Below are 24,121 nucleotides of genomic sequence, written 5' to 3' on the forward strand. Positions count from 1 at the left end.
AAGCTATTTGAAGTCATCCAAAGTTAAGAGCCAAGGAAATCTTAATGCTGGCATTTCTGGATGGCCGCCTTATTATTCTAAATAGCAGTTTGGTGAAACAAGCCAATTTTAAGACACACTTTTTGGTAGTGTATCTTTAGATTAACTCTATTTTTACTTTAAAATGCGCACATAATTTAATTTAGGCAATACTAAATGAAAGTATTAAGTTAATTTCATAATTCAATTGAGTTCATAAAATAAATTTCTTGAGGTTTTTTTTCCCCTAGAAAGAGTGTGTAGTAATTCTGCCAACATTCCCTCTTGTGACTTAGTAGTGGTGTGCTGCTTCTTCCTTACAAATTATGGAATGTTAGTAATGCTTTACCGCTACTAGTGACCAGTGACAATTGATCAACCTGAGTTAGACTGCGTAGGTTTTTTGGTTACGTTTTATTGCATTATATTCATGCCTATTCCGATACAGAAATACAGGCCAAAATATTTTAAATGCTGTGACTATACTAAACACATTGAGTTTTTTAAGTGTAGATGAGCCAGCAGCTGCTATAATGACAAAGCAAGAGTAATAAAATCAGTTACGCTGTACAGCATGTCCAAAATAATTGACACTTTGACAATCTCAAAGTAATTAATGAGTCCATGGTAAGACTCCATCTTAATAGTTCCATCTGCTTAATTGCTCAGCTCTGCTGGCTTTCTGATGCATGAGGGAGCTTTCTGTTTGTCTTGGGGGGAAAGCATCTGAAATCTTTGGTCAGAGATTGGGGAGGGAACCACAGCACTGAGCTTCATCCATTCATCGTGACACCTCACCAGCTCTCATGTTCCCTTGCTGTGATGCAGTGCTATGGCCTCTCCCTACCACAAACAGGCTTGATTGATAGATGCAGTTTGTTGACTGATCGTAGATCAGTCTCGCAAGCCTTGTGTGGCACGTAGCATTGCAGAGGGAGAGAAGGCTCACAGGACTGTGCTGCAAATGCATGCAGTACAGGTTGGGCTGCAATGGATTGGGAGTCTAGAGCCACCTTGTGCTCAGTGAATAGGTTGAGAAGTCAATTGTGAGTGATCCAAGTTTGCGTATTGGGGCATTTTGGGGAAGGACATTTTAATCTCTGTCCCTTTTAATATATATGATGGTTCCCAGCCTCGCATGTCCTGCTGACATTGAAGAGGAGCTCAGCATGACCTTGGGTAGTTTTCCAGACTTTTGTAGATTGCTTATTCGGGAGTAGTCAGAATATCCTGTTGCGTCTCTTTCTTCTTGCCCTACTTTAGTTATAAATGCTGTCTGAATCATTCTGCAAAAATGAAACAATTCATTAAAATAATTTAATTTGAAAGTATTCAAAAATAAAATAATTTTTTTTCTGCCCTTAGCTTCCTTTAAGCAATGAATCATAGCAAGACTTATATTTGCCTTAGTCATTCTAGCATGCATCCATAATAAAGCTATCTATCTGCTTCGCTGATTCAGATCAAAACCAGACTATTATTGTGTTGTCATTTCTGCATACCATATAACATGACATTCGCATGTTGCTTCTAAGAAGCATTTACTAGGGGACTGTGGCAGAAACCAATAAAAGTAAAAGACTGAAGAAACTTTTCTTCGTGAGCAGCTTGCCAAACTGCTTTGAACCCAATCAAAGTAATTAATAATTCAAAATTTTTCAAACCAGGGTTAGCAGGGATAAGATGGATTGCATTGACTTGAGCTGTGGAGCATTTTCATTGTTGAATCTTTTGTTCTTTCTTGAAAGCTTAGTTCTTAAAAACTTATTTTATGGGCCATGTGTGAATGAAAACCTTTGTGCTGTCCAGTAACAAAAAAAAGAAATCATGTGGCCAAATGCTATATCCAGGATAAGCTGTTCACTTGGTCTTTCAGATATTTTTTTCTACTAATTCGCATAAAGATGTCACTGATGGCTTAAATATTAAAGAAGCTTGACACAGAAGGCTGGTGTCATATGCCAGAGACACATGAAGTGAGAAAATAAATAGCCCTTTCTGGCCAGCAAAGACTTCCTCTTGGTTTTCTCATGGGTCACAAAACAGTCATCTCTTGAGGTTATTAGAAACCCTCTGTTCTTACCTGTGCATACTACAATCCATTCTATTTTCCTGAAAGTCGAACCCAATGCCTCATTTGTACTGAAGTATTCCAGTCCTTAGGTATTTTAAATATTCTGTCCCATCAGCTTTGATATTGCCAGTAACCCAGATAATCTTAACAGGAAAACCATGTCATATAACAAGGAGAAAAATCTCCAGGGTTTTCAGAGTCATACAGGGAAAAAAATCCTTTCTGGGTCTCAAAAGTAGCAGTCAGTTTGAAATCTAATATGTAAAGAAGGCAATATCTAAGAAGGAGGACTTTCCTCACCAGCATGCTGCACCAGATTGTGTGTAGCTGCACAAATCCCTGAGGCTCCAGAGAAGAGTAGTTCTCCTATCTAAATACATCTGGCCAATTGTGCATCAGGAGGATAAATGTTCCTGTGCATCCCTTTCAGGAAATCATCTGAAGCCCCGAAGCATGAGATTTTATCAGAATCATTGGCCTTGTGCTGCACTGAACTGTCAGGAGCATGTGGAGGGCAGCCCGTGGTCATCTGCTCTACTGGAGACTATGGAGAAAGGGTGCAATCAGAATCGTAGACTAAGGGAAGCTAGAGTACACTGCCACCCCATCCCACCCAATCTTCTGTAATACGGAAGTTCTTGGATTTCTTAAATAAAGTAGCTGTATTAAAAGCTTTTGTTTAAAAAAAGATAGTGTATCTCACAGATCGTAGTGAACATTCTGCTTTTTTTTAGGTCAGTGTTTGCTATTTCATTATCAGTATGTACCTTGTAATGATTCTGTATCTGATTTAGGGTTTTCATTTTGATCCTTATATGCCTAAAAATGCCTTTTCTTTGTCTTTAATCCTCATGGTTAGTTTACTGTGAAAGCCACTTGACTTTGATTCCTTTAGTTTCTATTTATATCACGCTATATTTTATAGTACAGATTAACTTTTTTATCCCCAGCAGTTCATATACATGGTCTTCTTGGATACTAAGCTTTTGATCTTTCTGGAGTTGTAAAGGGCCATTTGGTTATCTTTTGGATATGCCCTATTTCAGTTAAAGATTTGCATCTGCCGTGTGTGTTTTCCTGAGTGTTAGGGAAATTCTGGTTTTCATCATTAATACACTATGTGCATTAAAATAATACATAAAGACAGGGGATGTGGTGACAAAGGACATGGAAAAGGCTGAGGCACTCAATGTCGTCTTTGCCATGGTCTTTACTTGTGAGACTGGCCTTCAGGAATCCCACATGCCTGAGACCAGTGGGAAAGTCTGGAGCAAGAAAAACTTACTCTCAGTAGAGGAGGATCAGGTTAGGGAGCATTTAATGAATTGGACATACACAAGTCCATGGGACCTGACGGGATGCATGCAAGAGTGCTGAGGGAGCTGGCCAATGTCATTGCAAGGTCACTGCTGATAATCTTTGAAAGGTCTGGGAGACTGGGAGAGGTTCCTAAGGACTGGAAGAAAGCTATTGTCACTCCTATCTTCAAGAAGGGCAAGAAGGAGGATTCAGAGAACTACAGGCTGGTCAGCCCCATTTTGATCCCTGAGAAGGTGATGGAACAAATAATCCTGGAAATCATTTCCAAACATATGAAGAACAAGAAGGTGATTGGGACTAGGCAGCATGGATTTATGAAAAGGGAGTCATGCTTCATCATAACATAACACCTTTCAACATAAAATGCTGCTGAAAATTCTAATTTTTTGGGCTTCTCATTTCGTTTCCTATTTATTTCCATCTTATTGGTCAGAACCCAGTTTTAGTTCTAGATTTAATTTGAGCACTTATCACTGAGCAGAAGTTGTCAAGCACACTTTTCTGTCAACAGATCACCCAAGGAAACAAAACTGCCTCTGTGATCTTAGGGTGACCGAACACTGGAACAGGCTGCCTAGAGAGGTTGTGGAGTCTCCTTCTCTGGAGACATTTAAAACCCGCCTGGACGCGTTCCTGTGTGATATGGTCTAGGCAATCCTGCTCCAGGATCCTCCTGCAGGGGGATTGGACTAGATGATCTTTCGAGGTCCCTTCCAATCCCTAACATTCTGTGATTCTGTGATCTTTTCATTTAAAAGTTTGATTTTGAGGTCAGTTGATAGTCTATAAGGAATTCTCAGTATTGACTTTGTTTCAAAGAGGTTCTGAAGCGTTGCTTGTTGTCCTGGTTTGGCCCAAACCAGGCCAATTAGTCTTAGAGAAACCAAGGTCACTGCTAAATTCCTCACTGCTTACGAGTGAAGAGCCGAAGGGGGTTGTACCTGCAGGGAGGAGTGGACGGGGCAGGTGACCCAGGATTGACTGGCAAGGTATTCCATCCCGTACATGTCATTCTCACTTTCCTATTTATCACTAACCCACTGCCTCCTGGAGGTGGGGCCCAGGAGGGAGGGGCCCTCCTGTCTCCCACTGATTGGTACCAGCTTTGCCAGTTCTCCAGTTAAAAGCCTGCAGGTGTGATGGCAGGGGAGCTACTGTATTTTGCCCTCTGCCCGTGCTGGGTGGAGCTACTGCATTTTCCCTTCTGTCTGTGCTGGGGGGAGGTACTGCCTTTTCCCCTCTGCCTGTACTGGGGGGAGCAACTCTGCCTGAGGAGGATTTCCAAGCTCTTGATCTTGGTTTTGTACATATTTGTATATATTTGGTTATTTCTATTATTATTGTTATTATATTCTTTTTCATTATTATAGTTTATTAAAACTGTTTTAACTTTCCAACCCATAAGTCTCTCTCCCTTTTCCCTTTCCCTTTCCCTTGCGGGGGGGGGAGAGGGTTAACAGAGAGCATCTGCCATCTGGTTAATAGCTGGCCCAGCTTTAAACCGTGACAGATTCATTGGTGCCCAACGTGGGGCTCAAGAGAAGCTCCAACAGGTTGCTCTGATAAGTTGAATCCTGGCTCTGGTGGGAGGAGACACAGAGAGCTCAGCTGAGAGAATATCAGATTTCTTCCTTTGAGATTTACGAGGGGTTGGAAAGTTAAAACAGATAGTGAAGATGGTGATGTCATTTTTGAATGCTGTGTTATCTCATCTTTTTATGGAGTTTCTTTCACAATTGAGTATTGCAATGATGCCTTACCTGCCGTGGGCACTGTGTTATTGCTTGCTTCTTATGAATGTTTACATGCAGTTTAGCAGTGGGCGCTGGTCGAAATGTATTGTTTTGGTATGGGGTTTGATACTGATTTATGCTGTGATAAACTGGGCAGTTAATATTCCGATCTCTTATCTCTATGACACAATGATGGGCAGCTTTAATCGCGAATCAGTAGCAGCAACTTCATCTGCGCGCTCCAGGCGTCCTTTAGCTGATTCTGTTAATGATTACACTTCCAGTTTTACTTCGGGAAATACTACCTTCTCCTTTTCTGCCAAGCTGATTCCACTAGATTTTGTGAAATTAGGGTGGTGCTGTCTAGGTGGCATGTTTTTATTTTTGGTTGTCCTGAATGTGTTTCTGATGTGGGATAAGATTAAATATCGGTGCAGGGACAGTTGTAGGTGTTATGCAGCCACCTCAGATCCTACAGTGTGTACTGCCGCTACAGCCACTAAACCCACTGAAACCTTGGCAGCCTGTACCACAGCTGCTACACCCCCCAAGATGGCCACTGCAGCTACTCAGACTCTCAGCACTCCCACGACAGCCACTGCATCTACTCAGACCCCAGCATCTATCGAATCTGTACCAATTGCTCCTGTAACCAGGAAGAAATACCAAAAGAAATCAGCTCGTGAAGTGAAGGATGATGACTCAGAGCCTTCTAAGGCAGAGCCATCATATGACCCAGGTGAGGGCCCTTCTCAGGCAGAGTTAGGGCCTGACACAGATGGGGGTTTCCTCGATCGTCCTTTTAAAGCAGACCCATCACAGAAGAAAGGTCCTTCTAAAGCAGAACTATCACAAGAGGACTCGGACGTAGAGATAACCTACCACTCCTTATCCCTGAAGGACCTGAGAAATATAAGGAAAGACTTCAGCCGTTATGACGGTGAACCTATTATTACCTGGTTGCTCCGATGCTGGGATAATGGGGCAGAGAGCATGCAATTAGATGGCAGAGAAGCCAGACAGTTGGGATCCCTGTCCAGAGATGGTGGTATTGATAAGGCGCTCGCAAGAAAGTCAAACACTATCAGTCTCTGGAGGCGACTCTTGTCAGCTGTAAAGAGCAGGTATCCCTATAAAGATGATGTTATGAGTCACCTAAGCAAATGGACCACTATAGAAAAAGGTATTAACTACCTTAGACAACTAGCGGTGCAAGAGATCATTTATAGACACCCACGGGACATTGTAGATCCTGTCGATCCTGATGAAGTGGAATGCAACCGATCCATGTTCCGGAAGGTTGTGAAGAATGCTCCACCGACATATACCCATACATTGTCAATATTAGTCTGGGGAGAAGATGATATGGCACGTTCTACTGTGGGCGAAATGGCTAACTGTATGCGACAGTATGAAGATAGTATTTCTTCCCCACTGCAGGCACGCATCTCGGCTGTGGAAAAACTGACTAAGGAGAACAAGGACTCATTTAAACAACTGTCAGACAAACTATCCATGATCAAGAATAAACTTGACTCTCTACCTACGCAGGCGCGCGTTGCAGCTGTTAAGAGAAAACGTTCTCCTACAGGACCAGCTCAAAGGAAACGGAACACATCATGAGGTATCCTGTGGTTTGCCCTGCGTGGTTATGGTGAGGACATGAGCAGATGGCATGGACAACCTACCAGTACCCTACAGGCACGAGTACGTGAGTTGCAAGCTAAAAGAAATACCAGAGAGAATTTTTCTAGAAGGATGGCTGCTCCAGTTACCAGTGAGCAGGACCCCAGTCAGGGTAGATGGGCCTCAAATCACTTTTTCCCAAGTGTGAATAGGAGAAATGAAGGTCCAGTCCCTGTGAGCAGCACGAATCCATTTCTTAATTAGGGGGGCCCTGCCTCCAGCCAGGTGGAGGAGAGGGACAACCGGATTTATTGGACTGTGTGGATTCGATGGCCTGGCACATTAAAACCACAAAGGTATCGAGCCCTGGTAGACACTGGTGCACAGTGTACCCTAATGCCATCGGATCATAAAGGGGCAGAACCTATCAGTATTTCAGGAGTAACAGGAGGATCTCAAGTGTTATCTGTATTGGAGGCTGAAGTGAGCCTAACCAAAAATGAATGGAAAAAGCACCCCATTGTGACTGGCCCAGATGCTCCGTGCATCTTTGGCATAGACTACCTCAAGAGCGGGTATTTCAAGGACCCAAAAGGGTATAGATGGGCCTTTGGTATAGCAGCTGTAGAGACTGAGGACATTAAACAGCTGTCTACCTTGCCTGGCCTCTTAGAAGATCCTTCTGTTGTGGGGTTGCTGAAGGTTGAAGAACAACAGGTGCCAATTGCTACTGCCACGGTGCACCGACGACAATATCACACCGAGACTCCCTGATCCCCATTCATAAACTGATTAGACAATTAGAAAATCAAGGAGTGATTGGCAAGACTTGCTCACCCTTTAATAGTCCTATATGGCCAGTGTGAAAGTCTGATGGAGAATGGAGATTAACTGTGGACTATCGTGGCCTAAATGAAGTTACGCCACCGCTGAGTGCTGCTGTGCCAGACATGCTAGAACTTCAATACGAACTGGAGTCAAAGGCAGCCAAGTGGTACGCCACCGTAGACATTGCTAATGCATTTTTCTCTATTCCTTTGGCACCAAAGTGCAGGCCACAGTTTGCTTTTACCTGGAGAGGTATCCAGTATACCTGGAATCGACTGCCCCAGGGGTGGAAACACAGTCCTACTATTTGCCATGGACTGATCCAGACTGCACTAGAAAAGGGTGGAGCTCCAGAACATTTGCAATACATTGATGACATCATTGTGTGGGGTGATACATCAGCAGAAGTTTTTGACAAAGGGGAGAAAATAATCCAAATTCTTCTGAAAGCTGGTTTTGCCATAAAAAGAAGCAAGGTCAAGGGACCTGCCCGGGAGATCCAGTTTTTAGGGATTAAATGGCAAGATGGGCGTCGCCAGATCCCGATAGAGGTGATCAACAAAATAACAGCTATGTCCGCACCAACTAACAAAAAGGAAACACAAGCCTTCTTAGGCGTTGTGGGTTTCTGGAGAATGCATATTCCAGATTACAGCCAGATTGTACGCCCTCTTTATCAAGTGACCAGAAAGAAAAATGATTTTCAGTGGGGCCCTGAACAACGACAGGCTTTTGAACAGATTAAACAAGAGATTGTGCATGCAGTAGCCCTTGGACCAGTCCGTACGGGACAAGATGTTAAAAATGTGCTCTACACCGCAGCTGGGGACAATGGTCCTACCTGGAGCCTCTGGCAGAAAGTACCAGGGGAGACTCGAGGTCGACCCCTAGGATTTTGGAGTCGAGGATACAAGGGCTCCGAGGCCAATTACACCCCAACTGAAAAAGAGATACTGGCAGCATATGAAGGAGTTAGAGCTGCTTCAGAGGTAATTGGTACTGAAGCACAACTTCTCCTAGCACCTCGATTACCAGTACTAGGCTGGATGTTCAAGGGTAAGGTTCCTACTACTCATCATGCAACTGATGCGACGTGGAGTAAATGGATTGCATTAATTACGCAGAGGGCTCGAATAGGAAACCCTAATCGCCCAGGAATCTTAGAAGTGATCATGGACTGGCCAGAAGGCAAAGACTTCAGAATGCCACCAGAAAAGGAGGTGACACGTGCTGAAGAAGCCCCACCATATAATGAACTACCAGAGGATGAGAAGCAGTATGCCCTGTTCACCAATGGATCCTGCCGTCTTGTAGGAAAGCATCGGAAGTGGAAAGCTGCTGTATGGAGTCCCATACGACGAGTCACAGAAGCCACAGAAGGACAAGATGAATCATAAACTAGTGATATGTATATCTATATTTGAAAATGAAAAGGTAGTGGTGATCTGAGTATGACATGAATGGTATGGAATAAGGGGTGGAATGTCCTGGTTTGGCCCAAACCAGGCCAATTAGTCTTAGAGAAACCAAGGTCACTGCTAAATTCCTCACTGCTTACGAGTGAAGAGCCGAAGGGGGTTGTACCTGCAGGGAGGAGTGGACGGGGCAGGTGACCCAGGATTGACTGGCAAGGTATTCCATCCCGTACATGTCATTCTCACTTTCCTATTTATCACTAACCCACTGCCTCCTGGAGGTGGGGCCCAGGAGGGAGGGGCCCTCCTGTCTCCCACTGATTGGTACCAGCTTTGCCAGTTCTCCAGTTAAAAGCCTGCAGGTGTGATGGCAGTGGGAGCTATTGCATTTTGCCCTCTGCCCGTGCTGGGTGGAGCTACTGCATTTTCCCTTCTGTCTGTGCTGGGGGGAGGTACTGCCTTTTCCCCTCTGCCTGTACTGGGGGGAGCAACTCTGCCTGAGGAGGATTTCCAAGCTCTTGATCTTGGTTTTGTACATATTTGTATATATTTGGTTATTTCTATTATTATTGTTATTATATTCTTTTTCATTATTATAGTTTATTAAAACTGTTTTAACTTTCCAACCCATAAGTCTCTCTCCCTTTTCCCTTTCCCTTTCCCTTGGTGGGGGGGAGAGGGTTAACAGAGAGCATCTGCCATCTGGTTAATAGCTGGCCCAGCTTTAAACTGTGACACTTGTAAAGACATCAAACCCACCACTCATGTCCTTATGCCCTGTTAGTAACATTTTCTATTAAATATCTTTATGCTTTCTATACATGCTAAGTAATTAAACCTGAGAGAAGCTCTCTCATGTCCCTTCACACTCTTAGTGGGAATGCCACCATACTTGCAATACAGTTGTATGTGGTTACACACCTGGTGTGTTGTGACATTTACCATGTGGACTATCAGAGTTGCTTTGTTTTAATCTTGTTCTTTCCTTGTTGTCTTTTGTCATTATGGAGTATGAAGGAATTGTGTGTATTTTTTTTTAGCATTTTGTATGCATTTCAGCTGATCTCTCTGAAATTATCCTGTCTGGATATGTACCATTACACCACACCAATACAACCTGAAGGAAGCAAACGAAGAAACGAGATAGTGTCAAAGATAACTCAACTCCTCTGGAATTACTGTTATGACCCCACCATTGTTGCGTGGGAAGTAGCTACTTCCCTGTCTGCATCCTGACAAGAATGATGGCTTCTTCTCAACGTGAAGCTTAGGGTGCTAAAGGAAAACCTTAAACCATTAGGACCTGTTGCCTTCAGATCTAGTAAAAAGGTGGAGTTGAGTGATTTATGGAGGACTGCCTTCATGCTGTTGGACAGAGAGGCAAGGAAGCAGAGGCTGCTTTTTGCAGCAAACAGCATGGAACTCGAGTGCCAAAGTATATCTGCCAGCAGGTTAAGGGGAATGCAGTGTAAGATGCTGCTGCTGTTTTACATCTGTTTCTGTAGGAGATTAAAAAAATTTTGGGAAATAATTCAAAGCATTTCAGCCTGTTTAGATCTGCAAGGTTAACAGCATGAGCAGTTTTTGGTCCAGAGACTAGCTTGAGGAATGGTCTGAGTTGCAGGTTCTTAATCCAAAGAAGGTCACAAAGAGGATTCTTTGGTAGGGAAGTGGACACTGAAGGCACAAATGAAGAAGGGTTATGGAAGAGGTAGCCAGAGGCAGTGTGGTAGCTAGAGCGTAAGCCCTTTGGGGTAGGGTCTGTATGAATACAGTGGCATGTTGGGAATGCAGTCTCCCTGCTGCGTGCCGAATGTGAATTTAGTAGCATTTGCTAGGGCTCACCATTCCCCCATGAGCATCAACCAGTACAATGTGCATACTTCTATCACAGGACATAGTCATAAAACAATGTTGCACAGCCTCCCAGTTTAGATCAGAACAGTGCCTGCTCAGATTGGGCGCTACTATGAGACGAATCTTTCCTAATAATAGGGAGCTCATTTCTGCACTGTTTTTCTTTTATTGAGTGCTAAAGTCATAAGTAGGTGGCTTTAGTTTCAATGTTATCCCAACATGCCAGTTTTTGCAATGAAAAGCTTGAATAATACTCGTGTGTAAGTCTGCCAATTTCCAATTTTTGTTAGTAAAGTAATGCCTGAAAAAAGAAAAAAAAAAGAAAAATAAAAAAGCCTTTTTCCAACTATATGCACAATATTTTCTTTTGGGTATGGTGTGAATTGGTACTATTAATGCACTTATTTATTAAGCTCTTCACTTTCTTAAGATTTACAATGTGTGTGTAATAGAACACCATTTTATGACATGTTTTTAGATTTTCTTAGGACAATATTTGACTCATTTTTCAACAAAGCAATAGTAAAGGGGAAGGAGGAGGAGCAAGATGTTTTTGTTAGAAAATATACAAGTTAAAAAAAGCTGGCCAGCTATATGCTTGACTGGTTACTGAAATGCTGGAAGAAATGTTACTAAGTGTGGAATTACATCATCTTTCCTCTATACACAGAAAAAAGCCCAAGGAAATATCATTTGTCATAAGACCTACGGTCCATAATCTGAACTGCCACTTTACTGCTAAGAGCAAAAGGATAAAAAAACAAACAAACAAAAAGCACACAGAAAACCCAAGAGCCTAAAGAAAGTAGTGGTGAACAAATCAAATTAAATCAGCTTTTTACTGAAGTAAAAAAAGGGGGAGGAGGAAAAAATCCTTCCATTTATTTAATAATTATAGTTCAAAGAGAAAAAAAAACAACAGTGCATAGACATAGAAGACTGTGCACGTTAATGTTCCTTTTATATTTTGTTCCTTATCTCTACAGAAAGTTACCATGATTTATAAAATTTGACACTGGAATCATAAAAATTCAGTTAGCGCCTTTCTTTGCCTGCAGATCTGAATCCTGTTTCCTCTTTCAAGACTACAAAAAAGAGCTTAGCACAAGGGACTCCCACAATACGTAGAAAGGGAGAGGGGAGAGTTGCCTCCTCTCCCTCCAAAGCCGAGGATCACGTAATGATGTCCGTTTGACCGGTGGTGATGTGTGCTTACTCCTTGCTTTCTGAATGACGTGTTTTACTGAGGGCTTGGAACAACCCCAGGCTCTGTGAGCCGGAAGCTGGACCTCAGACAACTCTTTGAGGTAGGAAAAACAAAGCCCCTGCTTAGCTGAGCTGAAGCAGGATTGATGGACTTTGTGCTAAGGCTCACATTGTCCTGCTTTCCATGGTGCAAACACCGTGCATTGAACTTTCTGCAGGCATGGAGAGAGAAAGAGATTCAACTTTCTCAAACCTGGAGTGGACTAGAGGGAGGCAGCCACAAAAGCAATGGTTGTGTGTGTCTCAAAGGATCAGGCAGGATCTTTCTTGCTGCCTTATTTTCAGTAGTTACATACATTTCTGTGATGGACAAATGAGATACTTTGTGAATCAGAGCTGAACACAGCTTTAGAGTAAAAAAATAGATCAAGCCTTCTACAGTTTCTTGTCCTCCACTGAAAAAACCCAAAACAATCAAATTCTATATAGACAGAGGTTTAGTTAGTATTTACACTGGGCAGTTAATGTGAATTGTGAACCATCTGAAAGGTTTTCAGGAAGGAATGGTCAAGTGCATTCAAACCAGACAATATAGAGTTGAAACTGGCCAGCAGTGATCACTGGAGCATCATGTATTTAAGAATAATGAAATGGCACTGGCAGAGTGAAACTGAGTCTTTTTACTTTTTTTAAACTGAAAGAACGTTATGTATGAAGGCAAAATAAATGAGCTTCAGTGTCAATCAGAATGAGGTTGGAACAAGAGTAGAACACCGCACCTTTCTTGCCATCCATGATATTGGCACTTCAGAATATGCCTCTGGTGGACCTCACAGTTGGCTATGACTCATAAATCCATAATAGTTCAGGATTTGCTAGCAGAGGGGTTGATTTTCTCCACGTGTGGACCTTACAGTTGGTTGTGACTCATAAATCTGTAATAGTTCAGGACATGCTAGCTGAAGGGCTGATATTCTTCATGTGTTGTGCTCTCCCATTTGCACACACTAGAGATATTTCCAGCGAATGCATCCTTGTTTTGTAAGGCAGGAAACTGATGGCAGGCTGGTCAGAAGTGTGCTGCAGCCCACTCAAATTCCTAATATTTCAGAGTCTTTTAACTTAAAACTGAGGAATCTTTAGACTTCAGAGTTCACTTTCCAGCTCTTGGCCTGAAATAGTTAATTCCTTAAACTACAGCTCGTGTTACAAAGCTGATTTGCAGGCATTTGATGTTGCTTTGAAAATGTGCTTTGAGCATGGAGAAACTTCTGGTTTTGTAAGAATTTTTGAGGTTTCACTGTTTTGTTGTTTCTTTTTTATGGCACAGCAGCTAAGAGATGAGGATAAGTATCTTTTATAGTGTTCAACCTAGTCTAGTGCCAGTGAGGTCTAGTGTCAGTACTGAGCATTAACAGGAAAAAAGAACCTGTGGAAGGTACAGTACTTTTCCCCCTAAAGTGCTTTACTGCTCTCCTAAAACAGGATATAGAAAAACTGCAATTAGCCAGTCAAAATATACGGAGTCAGATGACTAATGAAACACTCATTTGGGACTAAATCCCAGTCCTACTGAAGTCACTGGAAACAAAGGATGCAGAGAACCTCAGCTGAAGTGCTGAGTACCTTTGCGGACTGGACCTCTCTTTCCAGAGAACTGGAAGGATGTATTTGAGATTCGCCTGCAGACGAAGTTGTAGCATGACAAGAGGAGGATGGCACCATTCAGAAAGGCTGTCTTGGATGGAAATAACAGTGGCTCTGATGGTATCTTCCCTTCATTCTTCCAGGTGTGTCTGCTCAGCTGACCAGCACTCGTCTCCGTCGAAACACCTCTGTAGGCACCCCGTTCTGGATGGCTCCGGAGGTTAGATTCATGTTTCAAAAACATTTCATGTTAGATTGGTGTTAGTAGAAGCTGCTGGATTCTATATTTCTGCTCTTTCTTTGTCTGTCTTCCTCACCACTGGTCCTTTCAACAAATGAAATAGAAACATCCTTTAAAAAAGTGTTCTAAACCTTTTTTCTTATGTTTGCAATAATTAAGTTAAAATGGGGTTTATTTTTTAAGTTACAAAGTTAGAGCCAGAGAGCAAGACGTTGAATTGCTTACTAAAATGTTAGAGGAGAGAGTACTATCATTCATCCTTTCCAGCCTTACAAGCTCTGAGACTATAGGTATCTCATCTCCCCATGGATGAAAGGAGCCCAGGGTGGTACTGTGATACATTATAGCTTTTATTTTTGGATTTCTACACCTGGGAAGTTTTTAATGCTATGTAACTATAGCTGACAGCAAGAAATAGAAGAGGTTATTATGAATAAATAAGATGTACTATGTATCTTTGGAGATTTTTCCAGCCTGAAGTTGATGCATATAAAGATATATTTTAAGTGGGAGGCAGGAAAAATATTTCATTATAAATAAGCCTATGTACTTACACTATTTGTGCACACCCAAACACATGCATATACATCTATTTACAGCACATGAAACTACTCTGTTTATACACGTGTATTTTTATAAACATACTCTGTTTATACACATTGGTGTAGCCATGTAGCTAACAGGATACACATTGGTTTAGACCTGTAGTTAATGGGTTGAAAAATTCTAGATTCATTTGGCATTGTGGATGAGCTGAAATGTATATGAAATTAAATACATTTGCTGTAATCCAGTGGCAAACACATTGTCGAGAAATTAGCTTCATCTTGAAATTGGCTGATTTGGCTGAACAAGGACTCAATAGGAGACAGGGAATTCGACTTCTGCTTCCCTGCTTGTTTCACTTCATAGAGAGAGCAATATAGCTCCATTAGTTATTTTGCAGGAATAATCCATAGAAAAGAGATTTAGGGTTGCTTAGTTTCCTTCTTCCCTCAGCCATGGGATGCAGTTTACCACCTTCAGTTGAAAAAGCCAAGGATTTGCACCCTCTTGTCAGAACAGGGAGCATCTGGTCAGAGAACCTGGTTCACAGGCAGTTCACAGACACCTGCTTTCTCTAGTTTAAGCATTGCTTTATTCCAGCAACAGGATGCTTTAGCTTGCTAAATGTGTGCAAGTCTGTTTATTTCACTCAGTATCTCCATCCTTTAAGAGATTCCCCCAGCTGTGGGTGTACTTTTATTAAATTTGGACATTTGACCATACAATGACCATCCCAGTCTTTTACTCCAACAGGTGATTGCCTGTGAGCAGCAGCTAGATAGCTCCTATGATGCCAGATGTGATGCATGGTCACTGGGTATTACTGCAATAGAGTTGGGAGATGGAGATCCACCCCTTGCTGATTTGCACCCTATGAGGGCACTCTTCAAAATACCAAGGTAATATCTTGATATGGTTATTTCTTGCCAGGTTAGACTGAACTTTTTCCTTAACTGTTACTTTCTTCAAACTTAGACTGTATAAGTATGTGGAGTTTCTGCTATTATTTGTACTAGGAGGAGGTTAGAAATCATAGAATCATAGAATCATTTAGGTTGGAAAAAACCTTTAAGGTCATCAAGTCCAACCGTAAACCTAACGCTGCCAAGTCCACCACTAAACCACGTCCCTAAGCACCACATCTACACGTCTTTTAAATACCTCCAGAGATGGTGACTCAACCACTTCGCTGGGCAGCCTGTTCCAATGCTTGACAACCCTTTCAGTGAAGAAATTTTTCCGAATACCCAATCTAAACCTCCTCTGGCACAACTTGAGACCATTTCTTCTCGTTCTATCACTTGTTACTTGGGAAAAGAGACTGACACCCACCTCGCTACGACCTCCTTTCAGGTAGTTGTAGAGAGCAAAAAGGTCTCCCCTGAGCCTCCTTTTCTCCAGGCTAAACAACCCCAGTTCCCTCAGCTTCTCCTCATAAGACTTGTGCTCCAGACCCTTCACCAGCTTCATTGCCTTTCCCTGGACTCGCTCCAGCACCTCAATGTCTTTCTTGTAGTGAGGGGCCCAAAACTGAACACAGTATTTGAGGCATAGGCTCGCCAGTGTCGAGTATAGGGGGATGATCCCTTCCCTAGTCCTGCTGGCCACACTATTTCTGATATAAGCCAGGATGCTGTTGGCCTTCTTGGCTACCTGGGCACACTGCTGTCTCATATTTAGCTGGCTGTCAACCAAAATACTTTGTCCAGCTGTGTTTTCTGCAGGCTCTGCTTCAACCATGTGTGCACATGGACAAGTTCAGAGTTGACTGTGGCTCCACTGAGAAAAAGCCATGAGGCTTTTTTCTCCTGAATGGACTGCTGCCCAATATATGAGCACAGGACCTAGCTGAGTCTCATATATTCTGTTACAGAGAATGACTTATGATAGAAATACAGAGTCTGAATATGCCACTGTGGTGAACAGGCCCCATACCAGTCCTCAAGAGTTATCTCATGTCCTTTGAAGAAAAGTATTGTTCTACTACTCACGTACATTTAGGCTATCACCTTTCATTAGCTTGTGCTGCTCCTGGCAGTTCCAGTGTTGTGGTGCTCGGGCAGTGCAAATAGCAACTTCTTTTGTGTTTTCTTTGAAGCTGGGGATGAAAGTACCAAAAGTGCCACTTACAGCGTTTCAAAGAACATCAATCTCAAAGTCTGTAGGGCATGATCATAGAGCAGTTTGTGGATTTCACTCGAGCAGTTGGAGCAGTACCACAACAGCTGAGACCACATAGTATACATGAGTGCTTCAAGTCCTTTTCAGCCAAGTCACCCAAATTAGTTTAAATTACCTTCACGTTTAAGAAATCTTGGCTGACTTGGCACTGAAGCAGAGCATAAATGCTCTTCTCACCTTTGCTTGCTATGGGAAAAGCAGTTACAAGCTGCTGTGGTCAGTCATTTCAGCTAGGCCTTCAAAAAAACATCTGGCCTTGCAAATACTGGGCACCTTTCTGCTCTGGAGCAAATATAAGATCAATACCCTTTCATTCTATTAAGTAAAACCTGAAAGTGATAGAGTAAACATTAAGCAGCACTTAAAAGCAGTTATGACGATTGATTGAAAATAGACAGAAAAGTCACCTCGTCTGTAGGTGGTGATTCCTTTTGTCTTCATGACTACACTCGGTGAAAATGGCACCTCTGTTTGAATGGAGGAAGACTGTTAAAACAATATGAACCGAATTAAAACCTAGACTAAACAGCTCTAACTCAACATAAAAGAAAGTAGTAGTATTTATTTACAATAGATCTGTATTTAGCCCTTCACTTGACTTCTGATTATCTTCTGATGAATGAGAAATAGTTAATAAAGAGCTAGTTCCTTCTGACACTTTGTTCAGCAAGTTGATTAATTCAGTCCTTCTGGGAAAACTTAAAATAGAATTTCTTTTAAAAAATCCTCTAAAGAAAGTATTTTGTTTCAGGCTTGAAAAGAGAAACTTGCCATTACAAGTGAATAGTGATTAATGGGTTGTTAGTTTCATTTCCGTTTATTGATTTGATTGAAAAAAATATAGTGATTCTTAGCTACGCTTGGTAGGTCATCTCTGTGCTATTTCTCCTTGTTAGTTATGTAAAGTAGGAGAACAAGTGAGGCATTGTATCCTCTACCCATGCTCCTTTTACCAGTGGAAATCAATATCTTTTTTCAGTGGCCTTCTAAAACTCATTACTCAGCCTGCCTTCACACATTTTTTTTGTCAAGTGAGCAGCTTATTAACTTATCATCACACTGACCTTTGCAGGAATCCTCCTCCAACGCTACAGCAGCCTGAACTGTGGTCACCTGAATTCAATGACTTCATTAACAAGTGAGTAACAACTGAGACCACTGTAGCTGAATATGGAACATATGTAAATGTAATGTGTAAAATATCTGTATTCTCTGTGGAAATCTGTTGCTACTAATATTTTTCCTTAAAAACCTAGTTTGTAAATCCAGTTTGACTTCCAAGTGAGGCTCCAGATTTAAAATATGAAATAATAACATTTTAACACACTTGACTTTTGTTTTTCTTAATTTAAAGATTATATAGTTTTAAAATGTAGTAATTTAACTTCTTGGACTCATCAGTTCTGTACTGTCTTTTCAGTACAGAGCTGTTGTGATTAAGACGGATGTATTTATTATGGAGGTATGAATGAACTACAGACAAACATTTCAAAACTTAACAGTGATCCCTCAATGATCATTTGCTTTTTCTGCCAGCACAGGTGCTTGACTAAAGATTATGAGAAGCGTCCAACAGTATCTAGTCTTTTGCAGCATGATTTTATTAAGCAAATTGAAGGAAAAGAAAACGTGCTACAAAGGCAACTCATGGAATTTATTGATGTTCATCAACAAATGGGAGTTACTGAAAAGGCAAGGTAAAAGTAGCAAAAAAGTAGACCAGTTGGGACAATTTTGAGACTTTCACTGTTCCAGAATGGCTGAAAAATAGAGAGCTTAATCTTTGGGGTCCCGTATAGAGCCAATGGAAAGAGAGGGGCATCACGATTCACGCGAGGGATGAAACTTTAGATTCTCCTGTGACTCAAGATGCAGATTAGGGATCCCAGCTTTCAGAAAGCTAAGGTTAGGTGAAACTAATGTTTGGCATTTTGTTACATTTGCATGGTCGGCTAATGTTTAGTTTAAGCAAGTATGCTAAAGATAACCACTCAGGTTCCTGCAAGAATTGGATTCTACCGACTGAAAGAAGTGATAGTGGTACCAGACCTTGTTTTGCAGACTACAAATCTTATGTCTTATTGAATAGATTCTTTCTTTCTTCCACTAGTATTTAGTAATATAAATTCTGCATAAATCACTTAGCACCTGATGGCTTTTATTTAAAACAACTGAAAATGGCTTGACTCAATTTTACAATTTAAAAAAAAACCCACCCAGTACACTGAAATAATGTATCAGATGTGAAATGTAGTAGAAGATTAGTATTGATGTACTACTAGTGTAACTTCTCCTGTGCTTCAAGGTAAAGGATTACAATTTTTTTTTTTTTAATGGAACATAAAATTTAAAAGACATTTTGGCATTATCATCTGTATGGAAAAAGCTTACTAAAATTTGCCACATTTCCTTTCACAGATATTTATAGTAACAATATATACAGCAGTCTTCAGTTCTGATTTTAGAGCATTTTATATTTACTCTATCCTTTGAAGATAATAATAAAAAATATAGTTCTAAAGAATTTGTGATTTTCAAGTTTTCTTGGACTTCATGTAAGCGGATGTGGAATGAGTAGTAGTTTCTCTTTTCTAGCATTTCAGTAAAAACCTATGCAGTTGGATTAAATTTAAGCCTCAGACTGGATTTGTGTGTTCTATATGGTGCAGACTTGACATTTGCTTAATCCAGAAAGATTCTGGAATTGAAATAAGCTTATCAGATGTCAGTGCTGAGCACTAAAACAGCAACATACTCCAGACTTCTAGAAGTATTTATTTATAAAACACAAGGAAACGATATGTGGTAGAATAAGTCCAAAAGACTAAATAATATGAATTTAAATCCTGATAATGCTTGTAACTCTGGTCTTTTCAAAGTCTAAATAATTTTTGAAAATCATGCTGCTAAGTCCATTAAGTATCATGAGCTTTTTTACCGATTTAATAGAACTCATATGTTTGTTTTCTATCAAGTCCTATTCTTTTTTCAAAATCCTTTCATTTTTCCATGTAAATGCTGCATAAAGCAAATTACATGAACTTTCTTCACCTATACAATACAAACATAAAGAAAGTGGCCCAATTTCCATGTGCATAGAGCAGTCAAATGGCACAGGAACACAAAGATCTATTGGCACTTTCTCCATCCCATATAGACTGTGTTTTGTTGACTGATCACTCTTTGTATGAACCAGAGTTTAAGGGAATGTATTAATATGTGATGAAGTCACCTGTGCTCTTACAGTTGATTAAGTGTAATTTCTACAGAAATTTTCCCAAAGGAAGATGAAATTTTCTCTCTGAAAATAATATTATTTATCATCTGAATCTGTGCAAAAAAAATTACTTATTTAAATGAGGGTGTAATTTAAATGGCATGGTTAAAGTAGTAGCTTGGTGTGTAGTGTCCATATTTGAGTCTATCATTTTAAAATACTAACAAGTAGGCTGATACTAGTTTAAATCTCATTTGCATTGATTTAACCAAGTCTTTTCATACCTGAGATTAGTGAAGGTGGCATGAAAGACTGCAAGTAAAAATCACATTTTACAGTCACTGTACATATAATCACTTCAGCTTTAACAGGTTTATTGGCTACATTTGCTGGAAGATTGTCTTTCATAGCACTGAATGCATAAAAAGATTAGCCTTCTCCTAGAAACAGTAAGAATATTCATCTTAATATCTACTGCTATCTCTGTATAAGCAAGAAAAGCAGAGATTATTTTCCAGTAGCTGAAATTGTAGTAAAGTAAGTACATCATTTCACTTCAGAAGAAATTTGGTTTCCAGGCCTGTAAAGGGCATTACAACAGAATGGCATTTGTTTTTTCTTCTGTTGAATGATAAAAACATTATACACAGATCTTCGAATTCAGCAGTCATACTTTTTTTGAAGTCTTTAAATACTAATCATATGTATCTTCTGACCTTCAATCTGCACAGAGCAAATGGTGTCAACAGAAGTCTGTACAGAAGTACCATGTAAATCTGATTCAGAGTCAAGACATAGGCTGTGTAGTGACAAGTCACCTGGAAGAGTCTCATCTTAAAACCCCCTGTCTTTCTTTTCTTGGTTATCCTGTTCTGGGACTGTTTTTACACTGGTGTGTTAGGGCCCTGCTGTGGGATTTCTGAACTTTCACCAATTGCTGGCAACTTTCCTTGTCAAGCTTCCTCTTGACCTCCAGCTCACACTCTCTCGGTCCATAATTTGAAGGCATAGTCCTCCTGCTTGCTGTCACTGGGAGGCAGGTAGTTTAAGGGATTAAAGAACCCTTCCTTACACCGAGGGAAGAAATCATTCTACCTGTGTCATATTGTATAAATGGGCATGCCATATAAACTCAAGAAATTTGGTAACGTTGACTTAAAGCTGAAAGTAAGAAATACAGTTATTTTCTCAGTATGTGTTTCCTTTCCTTTTCAAATTATACTTTATTCATAAATATTTTGTATTTCAAAAGAAAAAAGTAAAATGTCTGGAAGTTAATAGCTGAGGTCTGGCCTCTGGATCTTCCTGTGTGCACTGTTTTTGTATTCACTCCATATCCAATCACCCTCTTTGCCCAGCGTGCTGAGGTGTAATTTGGCTCTTGACTGACTTCTGCAGTGGTAGTCTTGTCGCAGTTGTGATCTTGTCACTTGTTTGCTGAGTGTGCGTTTGGTAAAGGTCAGATAGAAGAGATTATGTTAAGTTATGTCACATTCTCAGAGGTTTTCGCCGAAGGCCAGGTCCTCAGATCTAATCTTTGTGTACTATGTCTGCTCAGGAAGGGTGTGTGGTCTCTAGCCACCCTATAGTCACTCCCATTAGCACCGTTGTTCCTGAGGTATTTTCTAACATTTACGAGTCACTGAGTCATTAGGGCATTGCACTGAGCCTTCCCATTATTGCTGTTCTAGTGAAGAAGAACTTAGCTTTGGATCATTGTGCTGCATCCTTTCCAAGCACCTGGGAAGAGAAACAGAGCCCACCAACCTCCTGAGTAACCAGAGAAATCTCAACTTATGCTGATAGAACTTTAAACAGCAATATGCCATATATCTGCCCCAAACTTAATGAAGGTGGTGGAAGATTGTACTTGTTTTTCGGTAGCCTCTGAACAGAGTCTTATAGCACCAATAAGTTTCATGCTACACAAGGCTCAAAAAAACATGAACCCTAGCAATGAGCTTCATTGGATTCCATTTTTTGACTTTGAGCAACTGCGATACATTATTATTTAAAGTCATCACTTCTTTATGCTAAAAAAAAATCTGTTTGCAACTTAACCTTTCCTAGCTCAGATCTCATGTTGGAGAAATTACGATGGGAAGAGCATGAGAAAGTGTCCCTTGATAGATTAATATTTTCCCATAGCACCTTGACTGAAAGATCCCTAAAACTGGCTTTTTGGAGTGATGAAGTAAGCTATGGCAGATAAATTCATGTTAAAGAGGCGGTGAAGCAGGCCAAGTTGCATACTAAGCGTATTTAATTTGTGGCTTTGTTGTTTAGCATTTGGGTTCTCACTGATCTGTGAATTCCTGGTGAGCGAATTCACTTTCAGGACAAGGGTCTTGGGCTTCTACAGGAGTTGCCTTTATCATGGCTGCGGCAAGAAAAGCCTATTTCATTGGGCAACTTCATAAGGTGTTATTTGCCTCTTTTTGGAGGGGTTCATGACTCATAATCATCTTGATACTTCTTTTCGCTTAGTCTTTTCAAATTGATGAACTTTCAACTAGTAGAAATAATTCTGTTACATCCTCGTAGTATGATCTTGAGGTTTTATACAAATAAACTTCATCCCGTATCTGTTATTCCAGTCCTTAGGACCAGCTAGCTCTTTAAGTACAGTATTTCATTTCTTTTCTGTGTTGATAGTGACACAAAAAGCCTGATAATAAAATTTATTGCACAGTCTTTAATGAAAATAAGACAAATTCTCTAATGAAGAAACAATAACCTCATCTGAGGTTGGTCATTCACCTTTGGACACTGCTTAAATTTCCCCTCATTTTTAGCCAATCCCTCAGTCACATACTTACATTCTTGTAAGTCACATTATAGCTGTTAAAACTTATAATTGGTGATGAAAATAATTATTAGAAAGGAGTGCTACAGCATATACCCAAAAACTGTTCTAAAAATATATTTCTTGCTAGGCCAAATGAGGGGAAAAACTGCATAGTAAAGAGTTTTACTTTGCAACAGAAATAGCTGTCTTTGAAATGGCCTTCAGAACTGTCGCATCTACACCTAACAGGCTTGCAAGACTTTTATCTTGAGTTTTTTGGCTGTCTTAATCTTGTCTGCTTTTACAATAATCTCCACAGAAATATGCAATGATTAGTACAACGTGTATTTCCTGGGAATTATGACTCATTCCAAAATGAGCTGCATATGCGAGGGATATTCACTGCACCTAGATTTCAGCAACTGACTCTGGTCCCCAGGTTAAAAGCCTCATCTTTATATGCCCTCTAAATAAACAGGGGAAGGAGACCCATTCTGCTGCAAAGTGAGTCAGAGCAAGGGCTTTTGAGTGAGCTGAATTACTCTCCTAAGAGTTTGTCTTTCCTTATTGGCCGTGTAGGGATAGCACTGAAATTCAGTGACAGGGCGCTAAACAGTTGCTCTATTTAACTATTTGGAAAGTTCAGGGAGGCTGATTCATAGAAGTTCATGTACAACATGCACAAAGGTGGTTGTCAATTTATTCACCCCTATTAAAAGCAGGGAGTACCATATAGTTTCCTTCCATGACTTTCCCTGACTGCGCAGACTTGTGTAACTTATTTTCTGGGTGTTCTCTCTCTCTCCATCTCTCTGACACATCCTGCTGGTGGAAAGCAGCTGATAGCAATCCTTCAAGCTCAAGTCTGCAGGGCAGGTTGTAGCAGAGGGTAGGAGATCACCATACTAGCTTGACAAAGCAGTATGATGAGCAGAGTAAGATAGCTCACACAGAGTCCAGTGCTGACTTGGTCAAGGTCTCCAGATGAAAGCTGTATCAGAGTAGGGGTTTAAACCCAAGGCTTTGGAGTTCCAGACTAATCCTTGAGCACTTCAAGCCACTTTTTCCTCTCCTGTAACTCAGTGTGGGCTTTGTTGTACCAACAAGGAGTGTGTATTCCTGCATTCAGGACACTTCTATGTAGGATGGCTATGCTGCAAACTGCTCTCAGGTTGTAGAAGCAATAAAGAGTTCCTGGCAACACAGGCTTTAGAATAAGCAGATCGCCAGTCCCATATGCTTCTAGCTAATACACATCTCTATAGCAGAATAAGAATGTGGTTCCAGTCTCTTTCCATACAATACAATGAGCAACAGCAATGCCTGAATGGAGAATAGTTTACCTCCTGAAGCAAAACAGGAGAAAGAAGTTCCTCCTGCATTCAGGACTCCCTGGGCGTAATGCTCTGCAACTGCTGCTTTAC

The 24,121-nt window shown here is 40.9% G+C and overlaps 1 protein-coding gene across 2 annotated transcripts in view; it reads left to right on the plus strand.

The window, feature by feature from the left end:
* MYO3A (myosin IIIA) overlaps nt 1–24,121 on the plus strand; it is a 135,877-nt gene that overhangs the window by 39,008 nt on the left and 72,748 nt on the right. For both annotated transcript variants that reach the window (XM_068405047.1, XM_068405048.1), the window contains exons 5-8: nt 13,868–13,944; nt 15,265–15,410; nt 17,765–17,830; nt 18,234–18,389. In XM_068405047.1, the coding sequence (XP_068261148.1) occupies nt 13,868–13,944; nt 15,265–15,410; nt 17,765–17,830; nt 18,234–18,389 (445 nt within the window). The remainder of the gene's footprint in view (nt 1–13,867; nt 13,945–15,264; nt 15,411–17,764; nt 17,831–18,233; nt 18,390–24,121) is intronic.

Source organism: Nyctibius grandis, chromosome 7 (genome assembly GCF_013368605.1).
Source record: "Nyctibius grandis isolate bNycGra1 chromosome 7, bNycGra1.pri, whole genome shotgun sequence".
Classification (NCBI taxonomy): Eukaryota; Metazoa; Chordata; class Aves; order Nyctibiiformes; family Nyctibiidae; genus Nyctibius; species Nyctibius grandis.